Source organism: Impatiens glandulifera, chromosome 7 (assembly GCF_907164915.1).
Source record: "Impatiens glandulifera chromosome 7, dImpGla2.1, whole genome shotgun sequence".
NCBI classification, from domain to species: Eukaryota; Viridiplantae; Streptophyta; class Magnoliopsida; order Ericales; family Balsaminaceae; genus Impatiens; species Impatiens glandulifera.
In genome coordinates this window covers 5,951,970-5,971,231 of record NC_061868.1, presented here as the reverse complement: position 1 = coordinate 5,971,231, position 19,262 = coordinate 5,951,970, and the positions used below count along the sequence as shown (strand labels likewise).

Below are 19,262 nucleotides of genomic sequence, written 5' to 3'. Positions count from 1 at the left end.
AATCTTGCTAATAATAAAAATGCAGTTTGTTTAATAAAAAATTGGAGGTTCCTATAAATTGAACCATAGGATCATTTTAAAAGAAGTTAGCAATTCAGAGAGAGCAATTTAAAGAGAAAATTAAAGTTGAGTACACAAATCAAAATATGTCACTATTGTGGAGCTTTTGGGTGAATTTTTGTAGGAAAGGTTCTAGACTCTCTCTGGTTTGGTCAATAGTTGCCCATAGTTCTTAGGATCATTTCTCAATAACTTGTAAGTCTCAATCAATAAATTCCTGATTTTAATTTCATTTTCAACTATTTGAGTTTATGTGTTTGTACTTTATATGATTGTGTGGTTAACGTTCCAATCTGTCTGGAAAGCTAACCATAGAGCTAGTTAGATTTCTTTAATTCTCTTTAAACAAAACAACCCAAACTCCAAAACAAATGGATCATCAACCTCCGACTCGAATTTGAAGGCGATGATCCATAGATGCTTCATACATGATTTAGAAAAGGTTGGTGATAACTTCTCTTGATTGTAATTAGCTTTCGATAGAGATTCAAGAAATACTTTTTTTAAAAGAAACGTTTTTTTAAATAGAGGCATAAACCCTTTGGTTATTAATGTTTTAAATGTTATAAGGAAGATATTGATTATTTTAGAATTGATTTTGGAGTCCTGATTCGTTACTTCGTTATAAGTGTTGGGTTTTTGGGTTCATATTTTATTAGAGTTTATATATTGTAATAGGAGGCTTTAAGCTTTTCTTGGGCTTAGGAGTAGTAGTTTAGTCTTTTGTTTTTAATGTACTCCTATAAATAGAGACATTGTAACATAGAGTTACTTGGACCATTATTCCATGGAACATCAATAGAATGGACGACTCCCCAAGGATGTAGGCATTGTTGGCCGAACCTCGTTATATCTTGTGTTCTTTATTATTCTTTACCACTTTATCTTTATATTTTCTATTATCGTGTGTTTAAATGAGATATTTTCTCAACAAGTGGTATCAGAGCATGTTTTGAGAATATTTATCCTAATCCATTTGTGAATATATGACGGAAACCCTAACCACCATTATTGAATATTTGTGATTTTGTTGAAGATTGTTGGTTAATTGAGAAAACAACATTGGTTGCAGAAGAATTAGCTGCTGTGAAGATTTGAGTCGAAATCTTCAATTGCTAAAGAGATGTCAACGATCGTTAAAATATTTCTTAGTTTTGGGTGACGATGTCTTGAGAAGAATAGAGAAGAAGACAATGGGTCTTTTGTTCTTATCGAAGACGCCAATGGGTGCAAGTGACAAAAAGTCGTCATGTAGGCAACGACACTAGAATGAAGAAGATGAGGTATATTTTTTGACTTATTTTAATTTGGGATATATAGTCTATTAAAATATAAAAAGGAAAAAATATATATCTCCAAATATATTTCATATATATCTCTATATATATTCCATATAAATAGATATTATATTATGATATAATATATAGAGACGAGCAAATAATCTTTGAAACGGTCAACAACTATGACTTTTTCAACTAAGACTTTTTATTTAAGTCTCGTTTGATTTCATAAAATAGGTTTCAGACCTATTTAATTCCAATTTTCACAAGTAAAGCCTTGTTTGATTTTAATCAAACTCTCAAAGCTTTGTATGCTTTGATCTTGGATTTGTAATGAGGCTTGTTTGACTTGAATTTCTCAAAGATGGAGATTTGTGATTTATCAACTAAGAGATTTGATATTCGTCAATGTGGAGATTGAAAATTGGAGTTGAAAAAGAAGGTGGAGTGCTTATTCGATGTTGCACATTATGGAAGACAGTTGATGCAACATGTAAAGAGTTTTTTGATTAAAGCGGATGACTTTAATGTTTGTTTGCAAGAGTGTAGTTTGATATGTGTGTATAAAGGCCGAATTTGGATTTGCATCAAACCTTGTGAGTAAGTTTTGATTGGCAATATCCGGTAAAGTCTGGTGCAAAGTTGTCAAGTGGATGTTGATGCCTCAAGGGTTCTACCAAGAATGATAATTTCTAAGGTATGAGTTGAGGGTGCACTAATCATACACATGGTTTGTTAGATTCTTTCTATGCATGATTTGGCTAGAAGAATGTGGAGAACAACGATACATCTTCATGCTTGTTGAAAATTAGTTGAAGGTTTTATTATAACCGATTGTTGTCTTGGTATACATGAGTGGCATTATTTCACTATGTTGAGGGCTTTGACTTGAAGAAATTCTCGGCTAAAATGAGTTTGGAGAGATTTTTCTTTGGAAAACGGTTATTGAAGAAGTCAAAATTAAAAGAGATGTAGAGAGAAAATCTAGCAACAGATTTTCACCTACAGCCGCGCAGGGTTCATCAAATTGACGATCGGAGATTCAAATGAAGTCCGATTGCGCTGAGATTTTGTTGAGAGGGTTGGTAAATCATTCCTCTACATTTTCAATGGTCGGATCAAGGTTTGGACATCTCGAAGTTTATTTTTCTGGGGCTTAAAGTGTCTACCTAATTTTTGTTTTATTTGACTTGTTTGGGACCAAAAAGTTTATATCTTTTTGGTTATGACCTTATCTTATTGGAAGAGCTAATCAAGATGAAGACGATGGTGAGATTATGTGCTTTTACACTTGATAAAAACATGATCGAGTATAGAAATTTATTATCAAAATGGTGTTTATCGATGACAACATTGTCGACATGTTGACAGGGCAATCCTTTAGGCTAAATTGCAAGATTGCATTGAGTTGGTGGGTGATTAAGGATTGGCAAAATTTCAGTTAACACACAATATGAATTAAAGACCAGGAAGTGGAAGACTAGTGAAAGACACTTATAAGTTGAGGTAGAAAAATCTTAAGAGCAACTCTCAAACGAACCAACAAGAAATCATTGTATTATCTTCTAATGTGAGAAGATAAATAAAACCTTGAGTGGGATTCCTAATCATGAAAAAGGGGCTAAATGGGAGACTCGGTAATTCAAATGTGATGATTTTATTACGTCTTTTATTCTATCTTAATTGTCTATACATTGTGGATCATAGATTAGATGATTGAGACCTTGAATGAGATTTCTAGTCATGAAAAAAGGGGCTAGATGAGAGGTTCAATCAATTCAAATGAAAGGATATTCAATTTATCTCAAAGAAACTATAGATGATCTTTTGAAGCATTGGTAAAAACAATTGAAGAGAGATAGTGAATCTTGAAATAATATTCTTGAATTGCTAGGCGTTTTTGGATTCAAAAAACTAGAAGATTGTAAGCTAATTTGTTCAAAAAGAAGTATGATGCTCAACTTGAGTGTGCAATGTTCAAGGCAAGATGGGTGACAAATACTTTGTCAGATCTTTAGCTAGAGAAAAGAGATGTCGTGATAGCCTAATTTATTTGTTATGAAGTAGACGATAAAAAGTTCATCTTGGGTCTTCTCGATTTCGATCGATATCTTATTTTGAGGAAGTAGACGATGGAAGTTCGTTTTTGGGTGTCCTCAATTTTCGATAGATATCTGATTTTGAAAAAGTAGACGATGAAAGTTCGTCTTGGGTCTAATCGGTATTTTAGTTTCAGCCGATTGTTGGACTTGAAAAATAAGACACCCGGTTTGTGGCAAAAACAAAGAGAGGTAAATATTATTTTGACATAATAAAGAATTGTTAATTCTAGTTTCCGCATATGTCAATGAGTATGAACAAAGATTGTGAAGAGTTGTTGAATGTCTCTAGTCGCTGAAGTAGCGTAATTGCCAAAATTACTTGGTATTATAAACTCTATTATTTTATCTTCTAAGGGCTTTTGAGCGGAAGTGGAGGTATAATGATTTATCTCGTGAATGACTCGAGTAGTAAAGATTGATGTGTGGCTCATAACATTTTGATGGTGCGATATACATGATGGTGGAGATTGTTATTCTTCTAAGGGCTCTTGAGTGGAAGTGGAGGTACGAAAAGTTATCTGATAATGGCTCGAGCAAATGTGAAGATTGAAGTGTTGAACTCACTTATTTTTGATGGCTTGACTTTTGTCATGGTGGAGATTGATGGGTACGACTCGTGTATTTCCTAAGGGACGTGAAATTCGTCAAGGTTTGAATTTTTAATTTATTCATCACATCTCAATAAGCGCAATATTCGCCCAAGGTGGAGATTGTTAGGTTTTTGGGCTCATATTTTATTAGAGTTTATATATTGTAATGGGGGCTTTAAGCCTTTATTGGACTTAGGAGTAGTAATTTAGTCTTTTGACTTTTAATGTACTCATATAAATAGAGACATTGTAATATAGAGTTATTTGGACCATTATTCTATGGAAAATCAATAGAATGGACGACTTTCTTAGGATGTAGGCATTGTTGGACGAACCTCGTTATATATTGTGTTATTTATTATTCTTTACCACTTTATCTTTATATTTTCTATTATCGTGTGTTTAGATTAGATCTTTTCTCAATAATATGAAGTTTCCGGCCAAAGTCTTTGTTTTCCGACCATGCTCAGATCATGGCCATCCCTATTGAATATTGAATGACATCCCTAGCTCAGCGTGAATATGTTCCAAATCTCTTGAGCTTGAAATGAGGCGGTAGGATGGAAGTTGAGTTTTATGCTTGAAGGTGAGTTTGGCTACTCGAAGTTGAATATGTCTTTTAGTTTGCTAGATATCCTGACCGTATTTTTAAGTTAACGACCGAAACTAATATGTCTTAGTGTGTGATTCGACTGAGAAACGTGCAGAAAGAAATTAGGTGTGTTAGGGGATTCAAACCCCTGACCCCGAACCTCTTAAGCCTTGGCCATGCCAAACGCTTTGGGCTTCTACCGAGCCTCCTCCCACGTGTAATTAAAAATCGAACTTTATTATATATTTATGTATATGTTCTCTCCTAATTTCTTAATAAGAAAATTATGTGGAGACTCAATATAACAATATCACGAAGAGCCGAAGATCCACGATTTTAGTGTGTACAAGTATCAAATTTAACTAAAAAAAATTTAAAAAAAAAATAAACTAAGTGATACAAATAATAATAATAATTAAAGAATGACATTTTGGCAATTATTACCTACTCTATTTTTTATATGTCATTTAAACAGTAATACATTATCTAAAAATAATAAAATAGATTATCCATATAAAATACTATTAAAAAGTATCATACTATACTTAGAAGATAATCTTTATAATAAAGACTGATTAAAAATGTTCTTAGTACTCATTTAATAAGTGTATTTGAAATTCAATTCTAAACAAAAGTAATTTAATCTCACATAATATATTTTGTATACATGTAAATGATATATCATAAGTAAAATCATTGAAAAAACGTGACTTTTTAATAAGAAAGTTTGTAAAATGATTTTATTTTCTAAGAATAATAATTTGTGTTTTTAATTTGAGAAAAGAGGAGAAACATCCTAGTAGATTCATTGGACCTAAGTCCAATGGGGATAATTTGGATCCTTATTTGGTGGGTCATATTTGAATTGCAATTTTTTTTATAGTATTGTTGAGGTCCATAATTTTGATTATTCTTTTCAAATTTGTTTATGATATTTTATTGATTTAAAGTTCTAATTATAGGTTTAAACTATTTTTTAACTCCAAATTAATACTGTTTTTAATAGTTGAAATTGCATGGTGAAGCTCTTAAACTAAAATAAATATTTTGTAAATTTTCAAACAATTAAATTGAAAAAGTAAATAAAATAAATAAATAATCACATCCAACTATTTTAGCATTTTTTATTGTGAATAATTTAAAATATTTATAACATGAAAATTTGACCATGAGTTGTGATGACTTCATTTGATATACATTAATAGACCTGTTTGAAAACATTTGGCGCTGGGTGGGTTGGAGTGAAAGTGTGAAACAAAGTTTGAATGAAAAACATTATTAAATTTGCTAACATATATAATTAAGGTATATTAAAGAGCATTTGTAATCTATTCTATATCAAAATGTGATATTTGAAAAAAAAATAAAATAATAAAAGATAGTTCAAACTAATGACGTAAGTGAATCGGTTTGATCAATTTATGATAAAAATGCATATCCAAATTGTTAACGTCGGTTTACTAAATTTTAAACTGTCGATTTAATCGGTTTGATCGATTTAATTGGTTTGTTCCATGAACAAATTTGTTAATATATATAAAATCACTTGTACCTATTTTCATTATAAATATTATGAATAATATTCGGTAATATAATTTATTAATCACTAATTTTTAAAATACAAATGCATTGAATTAAATTTGTTTACTACTAATTAATTTGTTAATATTTTTTTTATAAAATTAAATTTATTTCTTACTAATATTAACTACTTAACGTCTGACAAACTCGAACTCAAGTTTTCTCAAGAATATTGTGGATATTCACGTCTTATCTTATTACCGCTATACTAGAAAAAATATTAGTTACATCCTTATAGTTCAAATCTAAATCTGATTTCAGATCCAAGTATTTTCAAACAAGATCGTATTATATATATCTTGATTATTTTGTAATTGAAGATTGAACAATAAAATAATTCAAAATATGAATAAAGTGATTGTTACGCGAGTAACTTATATATTATATAAATTGTAAATGACCGGCCCTAGGAATAAAGGATAAAGTCCCACTATCCGTTAACATAACATTTAGTTATTTAAGATAGGGTTTTTTTTAATAATAATACAAAATAATTATATTTATTTAATGTAATATAAAATATAACATCGAACCTCAATGCTACTACTGATTATATAGATTGGATAATCTCATCTAATCCTTGTATATAAACAAATACACAATAAAAATAAAGGATTGACAAATTTGCATGTTAGGTCTTATTTGCTTACCATAAACACTATTGTCGCTTATCGGTGATGGCGAACAAAAACTTATGAAAGGTCAACTAATAACATTGACACTTCGAAAACTATGTTTGTCAAGTTTTGTTAGTAATGTCTTAAATACTAAGTTGTCAATCCATTCATTTTAATAATTGAGTCTAAGAGCTATATATATAATTGTTGAATAAATCAATAGAGTCTATTCTACAAATAAATAAAGACAGTGACTTAACAAAGAGAAAACAAATTATAATTGAATTAACAAGTCAGATTCAAGAGATTATAAATGTTGAAGAGACTACAAAAACAACTTGTCAACTATTACTTAGGCCTTAGAATTAACTTGTCCATTTGTGACAGGCTATTATATAGTTAATTATTATTTTTTTTAATTTGATAATGGTAGTTTGATTTAAACCTCAACTCTTGTCACATTTGGTAAGCACGGTCAAGGGCGGAGCCAGGATGAAAAATTATCTGGGGCTGACTCCAACTTGCATATCAGATTTAACTTTCTATGTTCCGCTTTTTTTTAATAAAATTTTCACGATTATTAGAAGATGGAAACTCGTCATGCCCTCTCAATACACACGTTTGCAAAGTGAGTCACCAAGTGCTTTCAATAGTTGTTGTAAGCCGTAATCTGTTATTTTTGTTTTTCATCTGAAGACTGTGCATTTAGTACTTTGTCAATATGACAAGGATATTCATTAGATTATCAAGATATTCAACTGCTCTATTATGTGGTGAAATATTATATCCTATATGCATAACAAAAGAGCATATATCCTCATCATTAACTCGCTTTCAATATTTGAATCCATCTATTGTAAATGTAGGTTTTGGGGTTGTTTATGTTAAAACAAGAAACATGGAAAACAAAAAGCAGCATCTTTGAAAGGAGAGTATTCTAACCAAGTAAATTTCTTAAATCAATGACTTTGGAACCTTCGATTTTGATTTCCAAATTTGGTCGGCGGGTACTCATCCTTAATAGGTTGATATGACCCCATCTTGATATAAGCTCGTCTAATTTTATCCCTTTGATTAAAAGGATATTTCCATATCGGAATACGTAATGTTAGATCAAGTTTAAGAGACTTACATCAACATCAATTCTAGGAGATTTGTTAAGTTCTTGAGTAGGAATATCAAATTCTTTATTTTAACTTGTTTATTAATATTAATTTATATTTTTCTTATAAATTTTTGAATAGTTTAAAATTAAGAAATATAAAACACTATTATTATTATTTTTATATTTTACCCTTATAAATAATTTGTATTATTAATTAAATTTATATTGAAATATAATTTTAAAATAAGTTAAAGACGAGACCAGAGTTTGATCACCTAACCTCATATTCACATTTCAATAACATAGCCAACTGGGCTAAGAATCATATGTCCAACAAATATATAAAAAAATTTCATTTAGCATTTTCATTTAGGTGGGGCTGGAGCCCACCCTAGCCCATGGGTGGCTCCGCCCCTGGGCACGGTTATATTTGAGTTTTTAAAATAATTTAAATAAAATTAATTTTTTAATCAATTATTTTTGAACAATTACATTAAACATTTCATTAATCAAAATACTAAAATATTCTCTATTTTAAATTATTATTTTTTATTTTATTTATATATATATATATATATATATATCAATACTTTTAAATCTTTTTACCAAAAATAATCATCTCTTCAAAATTATCAACAATTATAATTTTTTTCTCATTCTAAATTTTAAAAAAAATCTCAATATGAACAAGACTTAAGAGTTCGTGGGCTTTTTTTATTCAAAAAATTATTATCCTATTATATCTTTTAATTAAATTATTTAATTTATTAATTAAAATATTATAAAATTAAAATATTATAAAATTAAAATATAAAAAATATTATAATAATTTAATCAAAAAACACTCAAATAACATATTTATTTATCACTAGCAATGCTCAAATAACAACATCAAACAAGAAGGGTGTACATTTTAAATTGATAACAAAAAAAATATCAATGATCTGTTATTTGTCTCAATATTTGCTCATTTTGGACTGCAAGCTAGGGCTAAATATAATAGCCCATAGATTAGCACCTACATTAGAATTTACAAAGCAACACATTTGTCCTTTTGAGAATTAATTTAGATTATTTATTATTATTATCTTTCTTTTTTGAAGTTTTTGTCTTCTTTCACAATTGTCAAAGTACAAGTGGGCATTACTATCTTTGTGATACATTAATCATGATTGATCTCTAATTTAAGAAATAATGATGTTCTTTCAATTATTTTTATAATTAAAGTTTTGAGTGAGGAAAAAGTTGGATTTAAGATAAGGTCGGTTTGATTTAAGATTATCAATCATTTCAAAAAAAAATATCTTATCAAATGTTTGATTTATTATGAAATTAATATTATTCATTTAAATATTCTAGTTTAAACTAAAATAAGGGTAATTAGGGTTAGCTTTAAACAGAAAACAAATGAAATAAAAGATCTCTGGTGTTAACATATTTAACAAACAAAATTTAGTTTATTGTCAATGAACTATTTCAAAACTTATAGAGGTTGAATAAAGCATTCAAAATTGCACTTAACATGCTTATATTGTTTTTTATGAATATTTATCTATAATAAACTAATTAAGAACATATATTCTAAAAATATCTAATATATTAATATTAGAAAAAATGTCCTTTTAGAATACTTGTACGAAACTTACAATTATATCACTAACTTCAATTTAAAACATTTTAAGTGAAAATAAATACTCTAATTGATTAATAAAAAATATTTTTATTTAGGTACAACACCAAAATAACATTCATATTTTAAAACACTTGTTATAATACTGATTTGATGACGCAAAATCGAAAGAGTATAAAATGAAGGAAAGAATCACCTATATTTCCCACTATGATCTCATCTTCTTGACTAAATGAGATGACACTTAAAGTATAATTTTCTCACATAAAGGTGATATAGTAAGTCATACATGTTAAATTTTATATCTACTCATAAAATAAATTGGACGGTTATGCTAAGAAGAATAAATATGTATACTCTTGTAAACTCTCTTAAGTATTTAGTAAGGAAATATTTGATTTAAAGTGGAGGTTATATTTATTACTTTCACTTAACTTAATCGAACTCTTAACATTTACATATATATTATATTAATAATTTTTTTTATTTAGATACAACACCAAAATAACATTAATATTTTAAAATACTTTGTCAAGCGATTTGTTGGATGACGATATGAATAGTATAAAATTAAGACAATCTCTCATATTTCTTATAATGATTTCATCTTTTAACAAAACAATATATCGTTTAAAGTCCAATTTTCTCGCATAAAGGCGATAGTAAGTCAATCAAATATGATAACAATTTTATATCTACTCGAAAATAAACATGGTGCTAAGAAGAGTAAATATGTATCCTCTTACAAACTCATTTAGGCATTTTTAGTAAGGAAATATTTAATTTCAAGTGAAAAATAATGTTTATTACCTCCACTTTATTTAATTGAACTCTTAACGTTAGAACTATCATATTAAATTAATGACTACTTTTTTATTTAGATATATACAACACAAAAAAATATTAATATTTTAAAATACTTTGTCAAGCAATGAATATTATAAAATTAAGACAATCTCTCATATTTCCTACAAATGATTTCATCTTTTTGACAAAATAGATATATCGGTTAAAGTCTAATTTTCTTACATAAAGTTGATAATAATACATCATAAAAAATTTAGGTCTACTGGAATTATGCTAATAGTAAACATTTGTCCTCTTACAAACTCTTTTAAATTAATCGAGTTTCTATTATTATTTAAATTTTATAAATAACTTTATACGTTTTGAGTAATCTTTATAATAAATAAATGTCCGGTTTTAAATGGAAGATGATGTCATTTCACTCTATTTGATTATTAAGAAGATTAATAAACATAATTATAATAAAATTTATAATTAAAAATATTTTCATTAATTATTTAAATAATATTAATATAATTTATTATTAAGTATAACTTTTGGATGATAGTATAGTCATTATATTATGATAAAAATGAAAAGTGATAGAAAAAATAAATATCTTTTAATATTAATATTTTATACTAAGAATTCAGTACATTTTAAAATTAAATGTAATTAAAATAAAATTTTAATAATTTAAAAAAGTGATTATAATTGTTGGGATAAAATATAATTAAAAACCATATAGATCTAACAATAAAATTAAATTCTTTCTCTATATAGAAAGCCAAAAAAAAAAAAAACAAAAAAAAAATCACTCTCTCTCTCTCTTCACACAAATTCAGACAGGCACAGTCTGAGGCTTCAGATATTCATCTTCTTCGTTCTTGAAAATGGAGGATTTCCATTCTCAGCCACAGCCACCGCCTCTGTTAGTGAGCTCACTCTCTCCTCCATCTGACCTGATGCTTCGAAGAAGCTCAAGTGCCGATTTCCCTTCGATTCCCGGCTCTTCCGATTTAAGGATTTCCAATTCCGACGCTGTTTGCTTATCATCCGCTGGATCTATCTCCGCCAGGTACAAACTCATGTCTCCGGCGAAGCTTCCGATCTCTCGTTCCACCTGCATCACGATCCCTCCTGGTCTCAGTCCCAGTTCGTTTCTCGAATCCCCTATTTTGTTATCCAATATCAAGGTTACAACTTTACACACACCCTTTCTTTCTATATGTTTATTTACCCATTTTATCTGCGGAATCTGGATCGGACGGTTGAAGTCTTATCTGATATGGAAGCTAATAAAAAGTAGCAATTTCTAGAAGGAGACAGCTGCTGATTTAGTTTAATCGGCTATGGCTGCTATGCATACGCCATTGGGAGCTTTATTGGAGTGATGTGATTTGAGGTGCTTTAAAAAGAGAGACGTTGTTTGATTAAAGCACAGTTCTTGAGATTCCATTTATTATTTGGTTCTTCCACTAGCAATTTGTTTAAGTTGGGTGCTTAATGGTTGCTATTTGGGATCTTTTGATTCTTATGCTATCTTATTATTAGGGTTTTTATTGTAGGACTTATGCTCATATAGATTGTCCTAGAGAATATGTCCCTTTTGTTCTCTTCCAATGCTTTGAACTTTTTATTGTTTATATGTACTTCAGTGTTGTTTTTTCACAACATGAAACTTTTTGTTTATGCTTTCATTCTTTTTCCTTTGGTGGTGGTGGTGTACCCTGTATGATGATTTAATCGGTGAGGGAATTGTGCTTACTATAATGAATCTCTCTACGTGCCTACTTATACGCGATTCCTAGTCTTTATTCGTTTCCCATGATCATCCTCTTTCTTCTTTTTATTTTGCAGGTAGAGCCTTCTCCAACTACAGGTTCTTTTCTGAAGCCTCAATTGATGTATTTCTCTGGAGGTGCCTCTGGTTTATCATTAGCTTCAAATACTTCCAACCGCAATCCTGCTAGTGAAAGAGAAGTCAGCCATTTTCAGTTTAAGCTCCCGCCCCCTACTCAGAGTAATCCACTTACAGGATTATCGTCTGCAGCTCCTTTGGTAAGGCATTGATTAACCATGTATTTGTTCACTATCTGTATCAAAATCATGTTCTTCTAGATGTTCATAATGTTATTAGGGTTTCTGCATAGATGCCAGTTAATGGAATTCAAGTCATTAATTTTATTATTGTGTTTCCTAAGATAGGTTTTCTGATTTAAACCAAAAAAGTCACCTAATTTGTTATTCAGATCAGGGTAATTGATTTTCCTATTGCTGATTTTTCGACATCCCTTGGCTAATATTATTTTATTATTAGTATTATTTTCTTTTCAAAGTTTTTGAAACTTGTATTATTGTCACCAGGAAAGTGAAGCATCCAGGCAAGATCAATCTCATACTCAGACTCAGTCATTTGCTGCAGTGCCCACCATCAAAGCTGAGATGGCAAGAGAGCCTGTTCCAATATTTGCTGAGAGATCCATTATAACTGCTGTTGTTGATTCTGATGAACTGAACCAGGGAGTGGCAACAAATCCTGTAGGTCAGGTGTTGCAATCTGATCAGAATGATGCTGTAAATTTGACTGTTCCTGATAGATCATCTGACGATGGATATAACTGGCGTAAATATGGCCAGAAACTCGTGAAAGGATGTGAGTTTCCTCGAAGCTACTACAAATGTACACATCCGAATTGTGAGGTCAAGAAGATCTTTGAGCGTACTCCTGATGGACAGATAAAAGAGATTGTATACAAGGGTACGCATGATCACCCTAAACCTCAACCTACTCGTCGATTTGGTGCTGGTTCCATCGTCGCCATGCCCGACAGAAATGACAGTAGTTTGTCTTCAACCATGAGAGAAGGTATGCAGAAGCATGCAAATTCTTATAATTTTTGAAAATACATATCCTAAATACATATCCTGAAATTAGAATTAGAATTAGAATTCCAATGTTGGAAAAATATGTTTGTAAGCATCTAAAACTCATTTTTAAAATAAACCAAACACAAATGTATGATTAGGAATTGAGGGATAGTGGGGAGGGGGGTTAATTTAAGTGAAATTCTAATTTAGGAGATCTCCTTTTATTTATTTCTTTTTTTTTTTCATGCTTAGATATTAACATTCTAACTTGTTTGTGTCCTAGATTACAAAAAGATCCCTAAAAAGGATAAGCAAAACTGTTAAAAAATATCATAGAATTGAATTGTAAGGCTATATTTGGATGTATATAATTGGAATTATAATTCCAGTTGTATAAGAATTGAATTGAATTGAATAATGTTTGGAGAAATCAAATAATTGCACTTCTGAATTGGGAAGTATATCATTGAAACTTAAAAATCGTACAATCAATGGAATTACAATTCCAATTTCTTATTTTAAATCATCAAATAAACAAAGACCCCCAATTCTGCCCAAAACAAACATAGCCTTGGGGACTTTTCAAGAAAGAAGCTTATCAGAAATAAATTCAGAGTATAGAATAGATTCTGCTCTAATGCAACTCATATTTCTTTTTAATTATTTTTATTGAAGACAAGAATACCATGAATGCCCAGATGTCTCATGCTACTGAGTCAAACGGTAATACTGATCTATCTCCTGGCGGAACAAATGAAGATGGTCTCGAGAGTGTCCAATATAACAACGAGGAGTATGATGATGATGACCCATTTTCTAAGCGGAGGTATATACTGTAGTAAATAAGTCGTCAATTTTTTTACTGTAATGGAAAATTTCATTTTTACCAAATACTCCAATGTTTTGCAGAAAGATGGAAGTTGGTAGTTTTGATGTCACGCCAGTGGTTAAACCTATACGTGAACCACGCGTTGTTGTGCAAACTATTAGCGAAGTTGACATTCTTGACGATGGTTATAGATGGCGTAAATATGGGCAGAAAGTAGTAAGAGGCAATCCTAATCCAAGGTAAATATCTTTATACAACTAATTTCTTTTTTCCCAAATAACCTACATCAATCAGGGTTATTTTATTTGGATATAAATAACCCTAGGTCAAACAAGTCCTAAAATAAACCACCATCTTTATCTTTAAAACAAACTATTAAGAAACAATACTATTATGAATTCTCAAAAAGGAAAAACATTACTTATGCTTCACTCTCTTCGATTTCTTACTCTGTATTTGCCCTTGTTGATAGAATTTTATTTTTTGGGGGTGTTTTGCAGAAGTTATTATAAGTGCACTAATGCAGGATGCCCAGTTAGAAAACATGTGGAGAGGGCATCTCATGATCCAAAAGCAGTTATAACTACATATGAAGGGAAACACAATCACGATGTTCCAACTGCAAAAAACAGTAATAATAATAATAATAGCAGTAGTCACGATAATAGCAATGGAGGAGGAGCAAGAATTACGAACGATGCAGTCAGTCTAGGTCTTGGAGTCGGGATTGGCTCTGGTGCTGAAGAACATCAAATGAACCCATTTGGTGTTGAATCTTATAGAAGCCAAATGGAAAACCGCCATGGGAATTTCGAGGTAGTACAAATAATGCCAGTCCAAGGTGGTGGTTACTATGGTGGTGTTGTTAACAATGGCCAATTTGTCGCTTCTAGACAAAGCCATCATGTTGTTGATTGATACAAATCCCGATATGCAGAAAAAAAAACAGAGTCAAGTTTTCTGGCTGTGGATGCTTGATGGGAGGAGACTATAGGGAATCAAATCAAATGGCTACATAAAAGTATACACACATTTGGTATTTAATGCAAGTCATTTTAAGTTTTTAACTGTTGTTTGTAATGGAGAATGTGGTAGTAAAAAAATAGATTAAATTCAGAGTTTGGGTTATTTACTATATATGGTGAAATTATGCAGATTTTCTGACTTTATGTGGTCAGGTTTGATGGACCACATTGAAATGATTGAAATATTTTTTCTTTGACAGGGACTTGTATTGTTCATTTAAAATTGATAGATATATTTGTCACTTGTTTTAGATTTGGGGTGAATTTGAATGATATTTTCTTAGTAAGAGCTTGGCTTATTTTTTTGTTTGTTTTTTTTACAATAAATTTCCCAATTTTATTTAGGGCTTGAATATGAATGATACATTGGAGGACATTCTTCAAAATTCTTTTTGAAACTCTTCTTTTGGAGGAGAAAATTATTTTATTGACAATAGCAAAATCAAGTATGAACATCTCAAATTATACAAACATTACTTTATCAGCTTTTGTCACTATCTTGTAAAAAATTCTCAAAAGTTTTGTTTTCTTTTACTATTACATTTTCATGACATATAATGGATCGATCTTTTAGTTCATTTTGTTTACATATTATTTTAAGAGCGTCGGGATCATACTACTCTTTGTCCCTATGTTTACTCATGTATCGGGGAATTGCAATACACACTTCCGACACCGATTGATTTTACACCTTCTAACATAATCTGTTTTTAAATTTTTGTCACACTTTTTCATTTACACTTGGTTTGAAAGAATAGACTTCAATTTAGTAGTACCACACAATCTTTTGAAAAGTCTTAGAATAAATTATACTTTGAAAATTTTGTAAAACAATGAATTCTTATTAAACATATTTTGAAGTGTTTCTATTTACCAGAAAATAAGTTGAAAATTTGATTTCTGAACTCTTGTGAGACTTATTTTTTATCATAGAGTAATTTTATGAGATTTTAATAAACCTAACAAATATAGAAACTTTTACTTTGATTCATTAGTTTATAATTCTATATACTACACATTATTACAATATTTTACATTACCAAAAGATTTGAAAACACAAACAAAGGTATATAAAAGGTAAGCATTATAAGTCACTATTGTGTTATTTTGTTTCGAAAAATCTACTTTCATTGCCAAGCGCACGCAGCAATCAAATCTCGGTTTCCCCATCCGAGAAAAAGCGCCCCATCCCTTTCTTCAAGCCGATAATTCTCATTATAACTCTCCAACAACCTCCTGATCGTTTCGTTCACGTAAGAATTCAACGGGGAAGCCACAAATCCCGCCATTCTAAACCTTAACTTCCATTTCCCAAGTAACTCGTGTCTTTCCACCCTCTCGGCCCCTTCACAAGCGATCACGTTCACGACCTCACGTGCCAAACAATGTTGCTCTACGTTAATCCTCTCCTTGTCGTGCCTCGGAAGAGTCGCCTCGATCGAGTCGAATATCGCGGAATAATAATTAACAGTCTCGACGAAGCGATGAACAAACGGGGCGGTGTTCGTATTAAGTTCTTGTTCCACTAGTGTCACGATCTTCGGCGACAAACCCTTGACCAACCGTAAAATTCGGTCCCTATGGTTAACCACGCTCACGCTCTCGTCGGGCATGTGGTGCAAAACTATTGCGAAATTAACCGCCAAGGGCTCCCCAATACGAACCGGGAGGTGTCTTAGTTCGACCTCCGAACAGGAGACTGGGACCGCGTTGAACTCGAGCGACACGTTGAACAATTCCGCGAATTTCTCTAACCGTCGCCCAACCAGCTCGAGACCTCCTCCTCGGGCGTAAGCCGAGGTGGGATCATCGATACCGGTCAGGCGTATTTTGGGCGGGCCACCAGGTCGGGCGGCGAGAGCCTCAATTAGGGTTACCCATTGGCTTCCTTGAGCGATTTGAAAGTCGATTATGTGAATTTGGTCATCGTTTTTCATAGCTTCCGCGATCGCCCCATTGGCCGACATGTAACCGAATTTGAAATATGGGCAAATCTCGTATAGTATGTGCATATACGAAAGTAGGTTTGAACTAACCGGCTCTTTGCATTTCAAGGCTTTATAGATAGCGCTACCCGACGATGCTAACCTCGCAACGAGTCCTTCTAAGACGTAAGCTCCTAGCCGTTGGATCGGATCCCCTGAAACCGACACCATCGATCGTAACTCGGTCATTAACCAATCAGCTGTTAGTAAATCGTTTTCTGCAATTGCCTTAGCACAGCAAACAAGCAGGTTTTCCAAGTCCCGTTTCGAGATCATCTCGATAATTTCATTCCTCTTAATCGTTTCATTGGTTGAAACATATGTAATAGCTTGAGGTGTTGCGTTTGGATGATGATCGTCGGGTCCTAGCAATGCGGTTTCCAGCTCAATTAACTTGTATCGAAGCTCATCGAAATCCTCGGTCAAACAAGAGACGTCGTGATCATTGTTGTCGGGGGAAGATCGATGAGCGCTGGATGATTCAATAGCGAAATCTTGATTGGAATTTTGTACAATGAAATGGTTGTATGGACTTCTCTCATGATCTATCGAGCATACATCTTCTGGATGATCATAACTGGTTTCGTTTCCTTGTTCCGAATAGTGCCTATAAACCCCTCGGGAATTATCATGTTGGCGAGGCATTTGCATGATCAGTTCTGTTGTTTCATTTAGTTCAAATTGTCAATACTCGCAAAAGAAATCTCATATTTTTTATCAATATAAAAGCAAATAAAACAATAAGAGCATCAAATCAATTCTATCTATCACTAGTTCATTACAGAGAAAGTTTTTCACTTTAAATTCGACCAAAATCCAGCAGATGGTATCCTTCGTTGTGAAACAAAATAACACAGGTTCAAACCATCAATACAATGAAAGTTTTTCACTTTAAATTCATCGAAAATCCAACAGAAGGAATCCAAGGATTTGATCCAAAAACTCCATTAGAATTCGCGAAAAACCAATTAGAATCTAAACATATGTCAAGCAAAATAACACAGGTTAAGACTATCAATACAATGAAAGTATTTCACTTTAAATTCATCGAAAATCCAACACTGAATCCATGGATTCAATCCGGAAACCCCATTAGAATTCGCAAAAAGCCCATTAGAATCTAAACATATCAAGCAAAATAGCACAGGTTTAAACTATCAATTCAATGAAAATTTTCACTTTAATTTCAACAAACATCCAACAGACAGAATCCATGGAATCGATGCGAAAAGCCCATAAAAAATCGTGGAAAACCCGTTAGAATCTAAGCATGTCAATCAAAATAACATAGGTTTAGGCAAAGCTTCTAGTTTATCAATTGTAACAGTTAAACTTATTACAGTTTTCATCTTCTTCTTCTTCTAGCTAGAACAAGAACAGTTATTGTGCAGAACCAGAATCAAACCATAAGAGTAAACACAATTGATATGATATTGAGCAAAATCTATAATAAACTCAAACTAAGATTACCAAATTGATGTTTAAAAGAAGAACTAAAAAAAACAGATTCAAACCCTAAAGTGTTTATTGTTCAAAAGATTTCATCTTCTAACAGATAAGAAAAAGAAAACTAAAACCCATTTATCAGATTACTAAAACCCTACAAACGTCTTTGATTGTAGAACCAGAAAGCAACCGACCAAAAACATGAAGAACAAAAAAAAACACGAATTTATTAGATCGGCTTTAGATTTGATGGGTTTTTGAGATTGTAATTATACTAACCTTGGATTGAAGTTTTAAGGCTTCGATTAGTTCGAGGTCAGGTGTTGAAGGTGGTCGGAGAACAACAACATTAATCTGAGTTCGATACTGATGAAACTGAAATCCCTCTTTCTTTATTTTATTTGCTCAGAAAAAAGCGGCTATCTTTATTATGGTAATGTTTTTACACTGTAATATTAATGACTAAAATTATTCTCTGAAAATCATTTTTGGATTTTACTTGATAATATAACCAAAATGCCATTGAAAAGCTTTGTTTGATGTTGAATTATTTGAGATTTTGATTGTTTTAAATTATTTAATTTAGATTATTCAAGATTTTAATTAATTGAATTATTATAATGTTTTTGAATTATAAATAAACTATTTTGATTGAAAATTTAAGTAAATGTATGATTCAAAATAATAAAGAAATTGTGGTAAAAGAAAATATTTATTTTAAAATCAAGTTTGAATTTGGATTATTTTGAGATTTTTTTTAAAA

The 19,262-nt window shown here is 31.0% G+C and overlaps 2 protein-coding genes across 2 annotated transcripts; one reads left to right on the top strand and one right to left on the bottom strand.

Annotated features, from left to right (window-relative positions):
• The first annotated feature begins 11,159 nt into the window (after positions 1-11,159).
• LOC124945040 (probable WRKY transcription factor 20) lies at positions 11,160-15,265 on the top strand. Its single transcript, XM_047485406.1, has 6 exons — positions 11,160-11,539; positions 12,204-12,404; positions 12,711-13,212; positions 13,890-14,040; positions 14,124-14,282; positions 14,544-15,265. The coding sequence occupies exons 1-6, from the start codon at positions 11,237-11,239 to the stop codon at positions 14,959-14,961; spliced, it is 1,734 nt and encodes a 577-aa protein (XP_047341362.1). The 5' UTR covers positions 11,160-11,236; the 3' UTR covers positions 14,962-15,265.
• A 770-nt stretch (positions 15,266-16,035) lies between these two features.
• LOC124945671 (scarecrow-like protein 21) lies at positions 16,036-18,921 on the bottom strand. Its single transcript, XM_047486140.1, has 2 exons — positions 18,779-18,921; positions 16,036-17,712 (listed from the first exon to the last, which is right to left on the bottom strand). The coding sequence occupies exon 2, from the start codon at positions 17,702-17,704 to the stop codon at positions 16,196-16,198; it is 1,509 nt and encodes a 502-aa protein (XP_047342096.1). The 5' UTR covers positions 17,705-17,712; positions 18,779-18,921; the 3' UTR covers positions 16,036-16,195.
• Between the last annotated feature and the right edge of the window lie 341 nt (positions 18,922-19,262).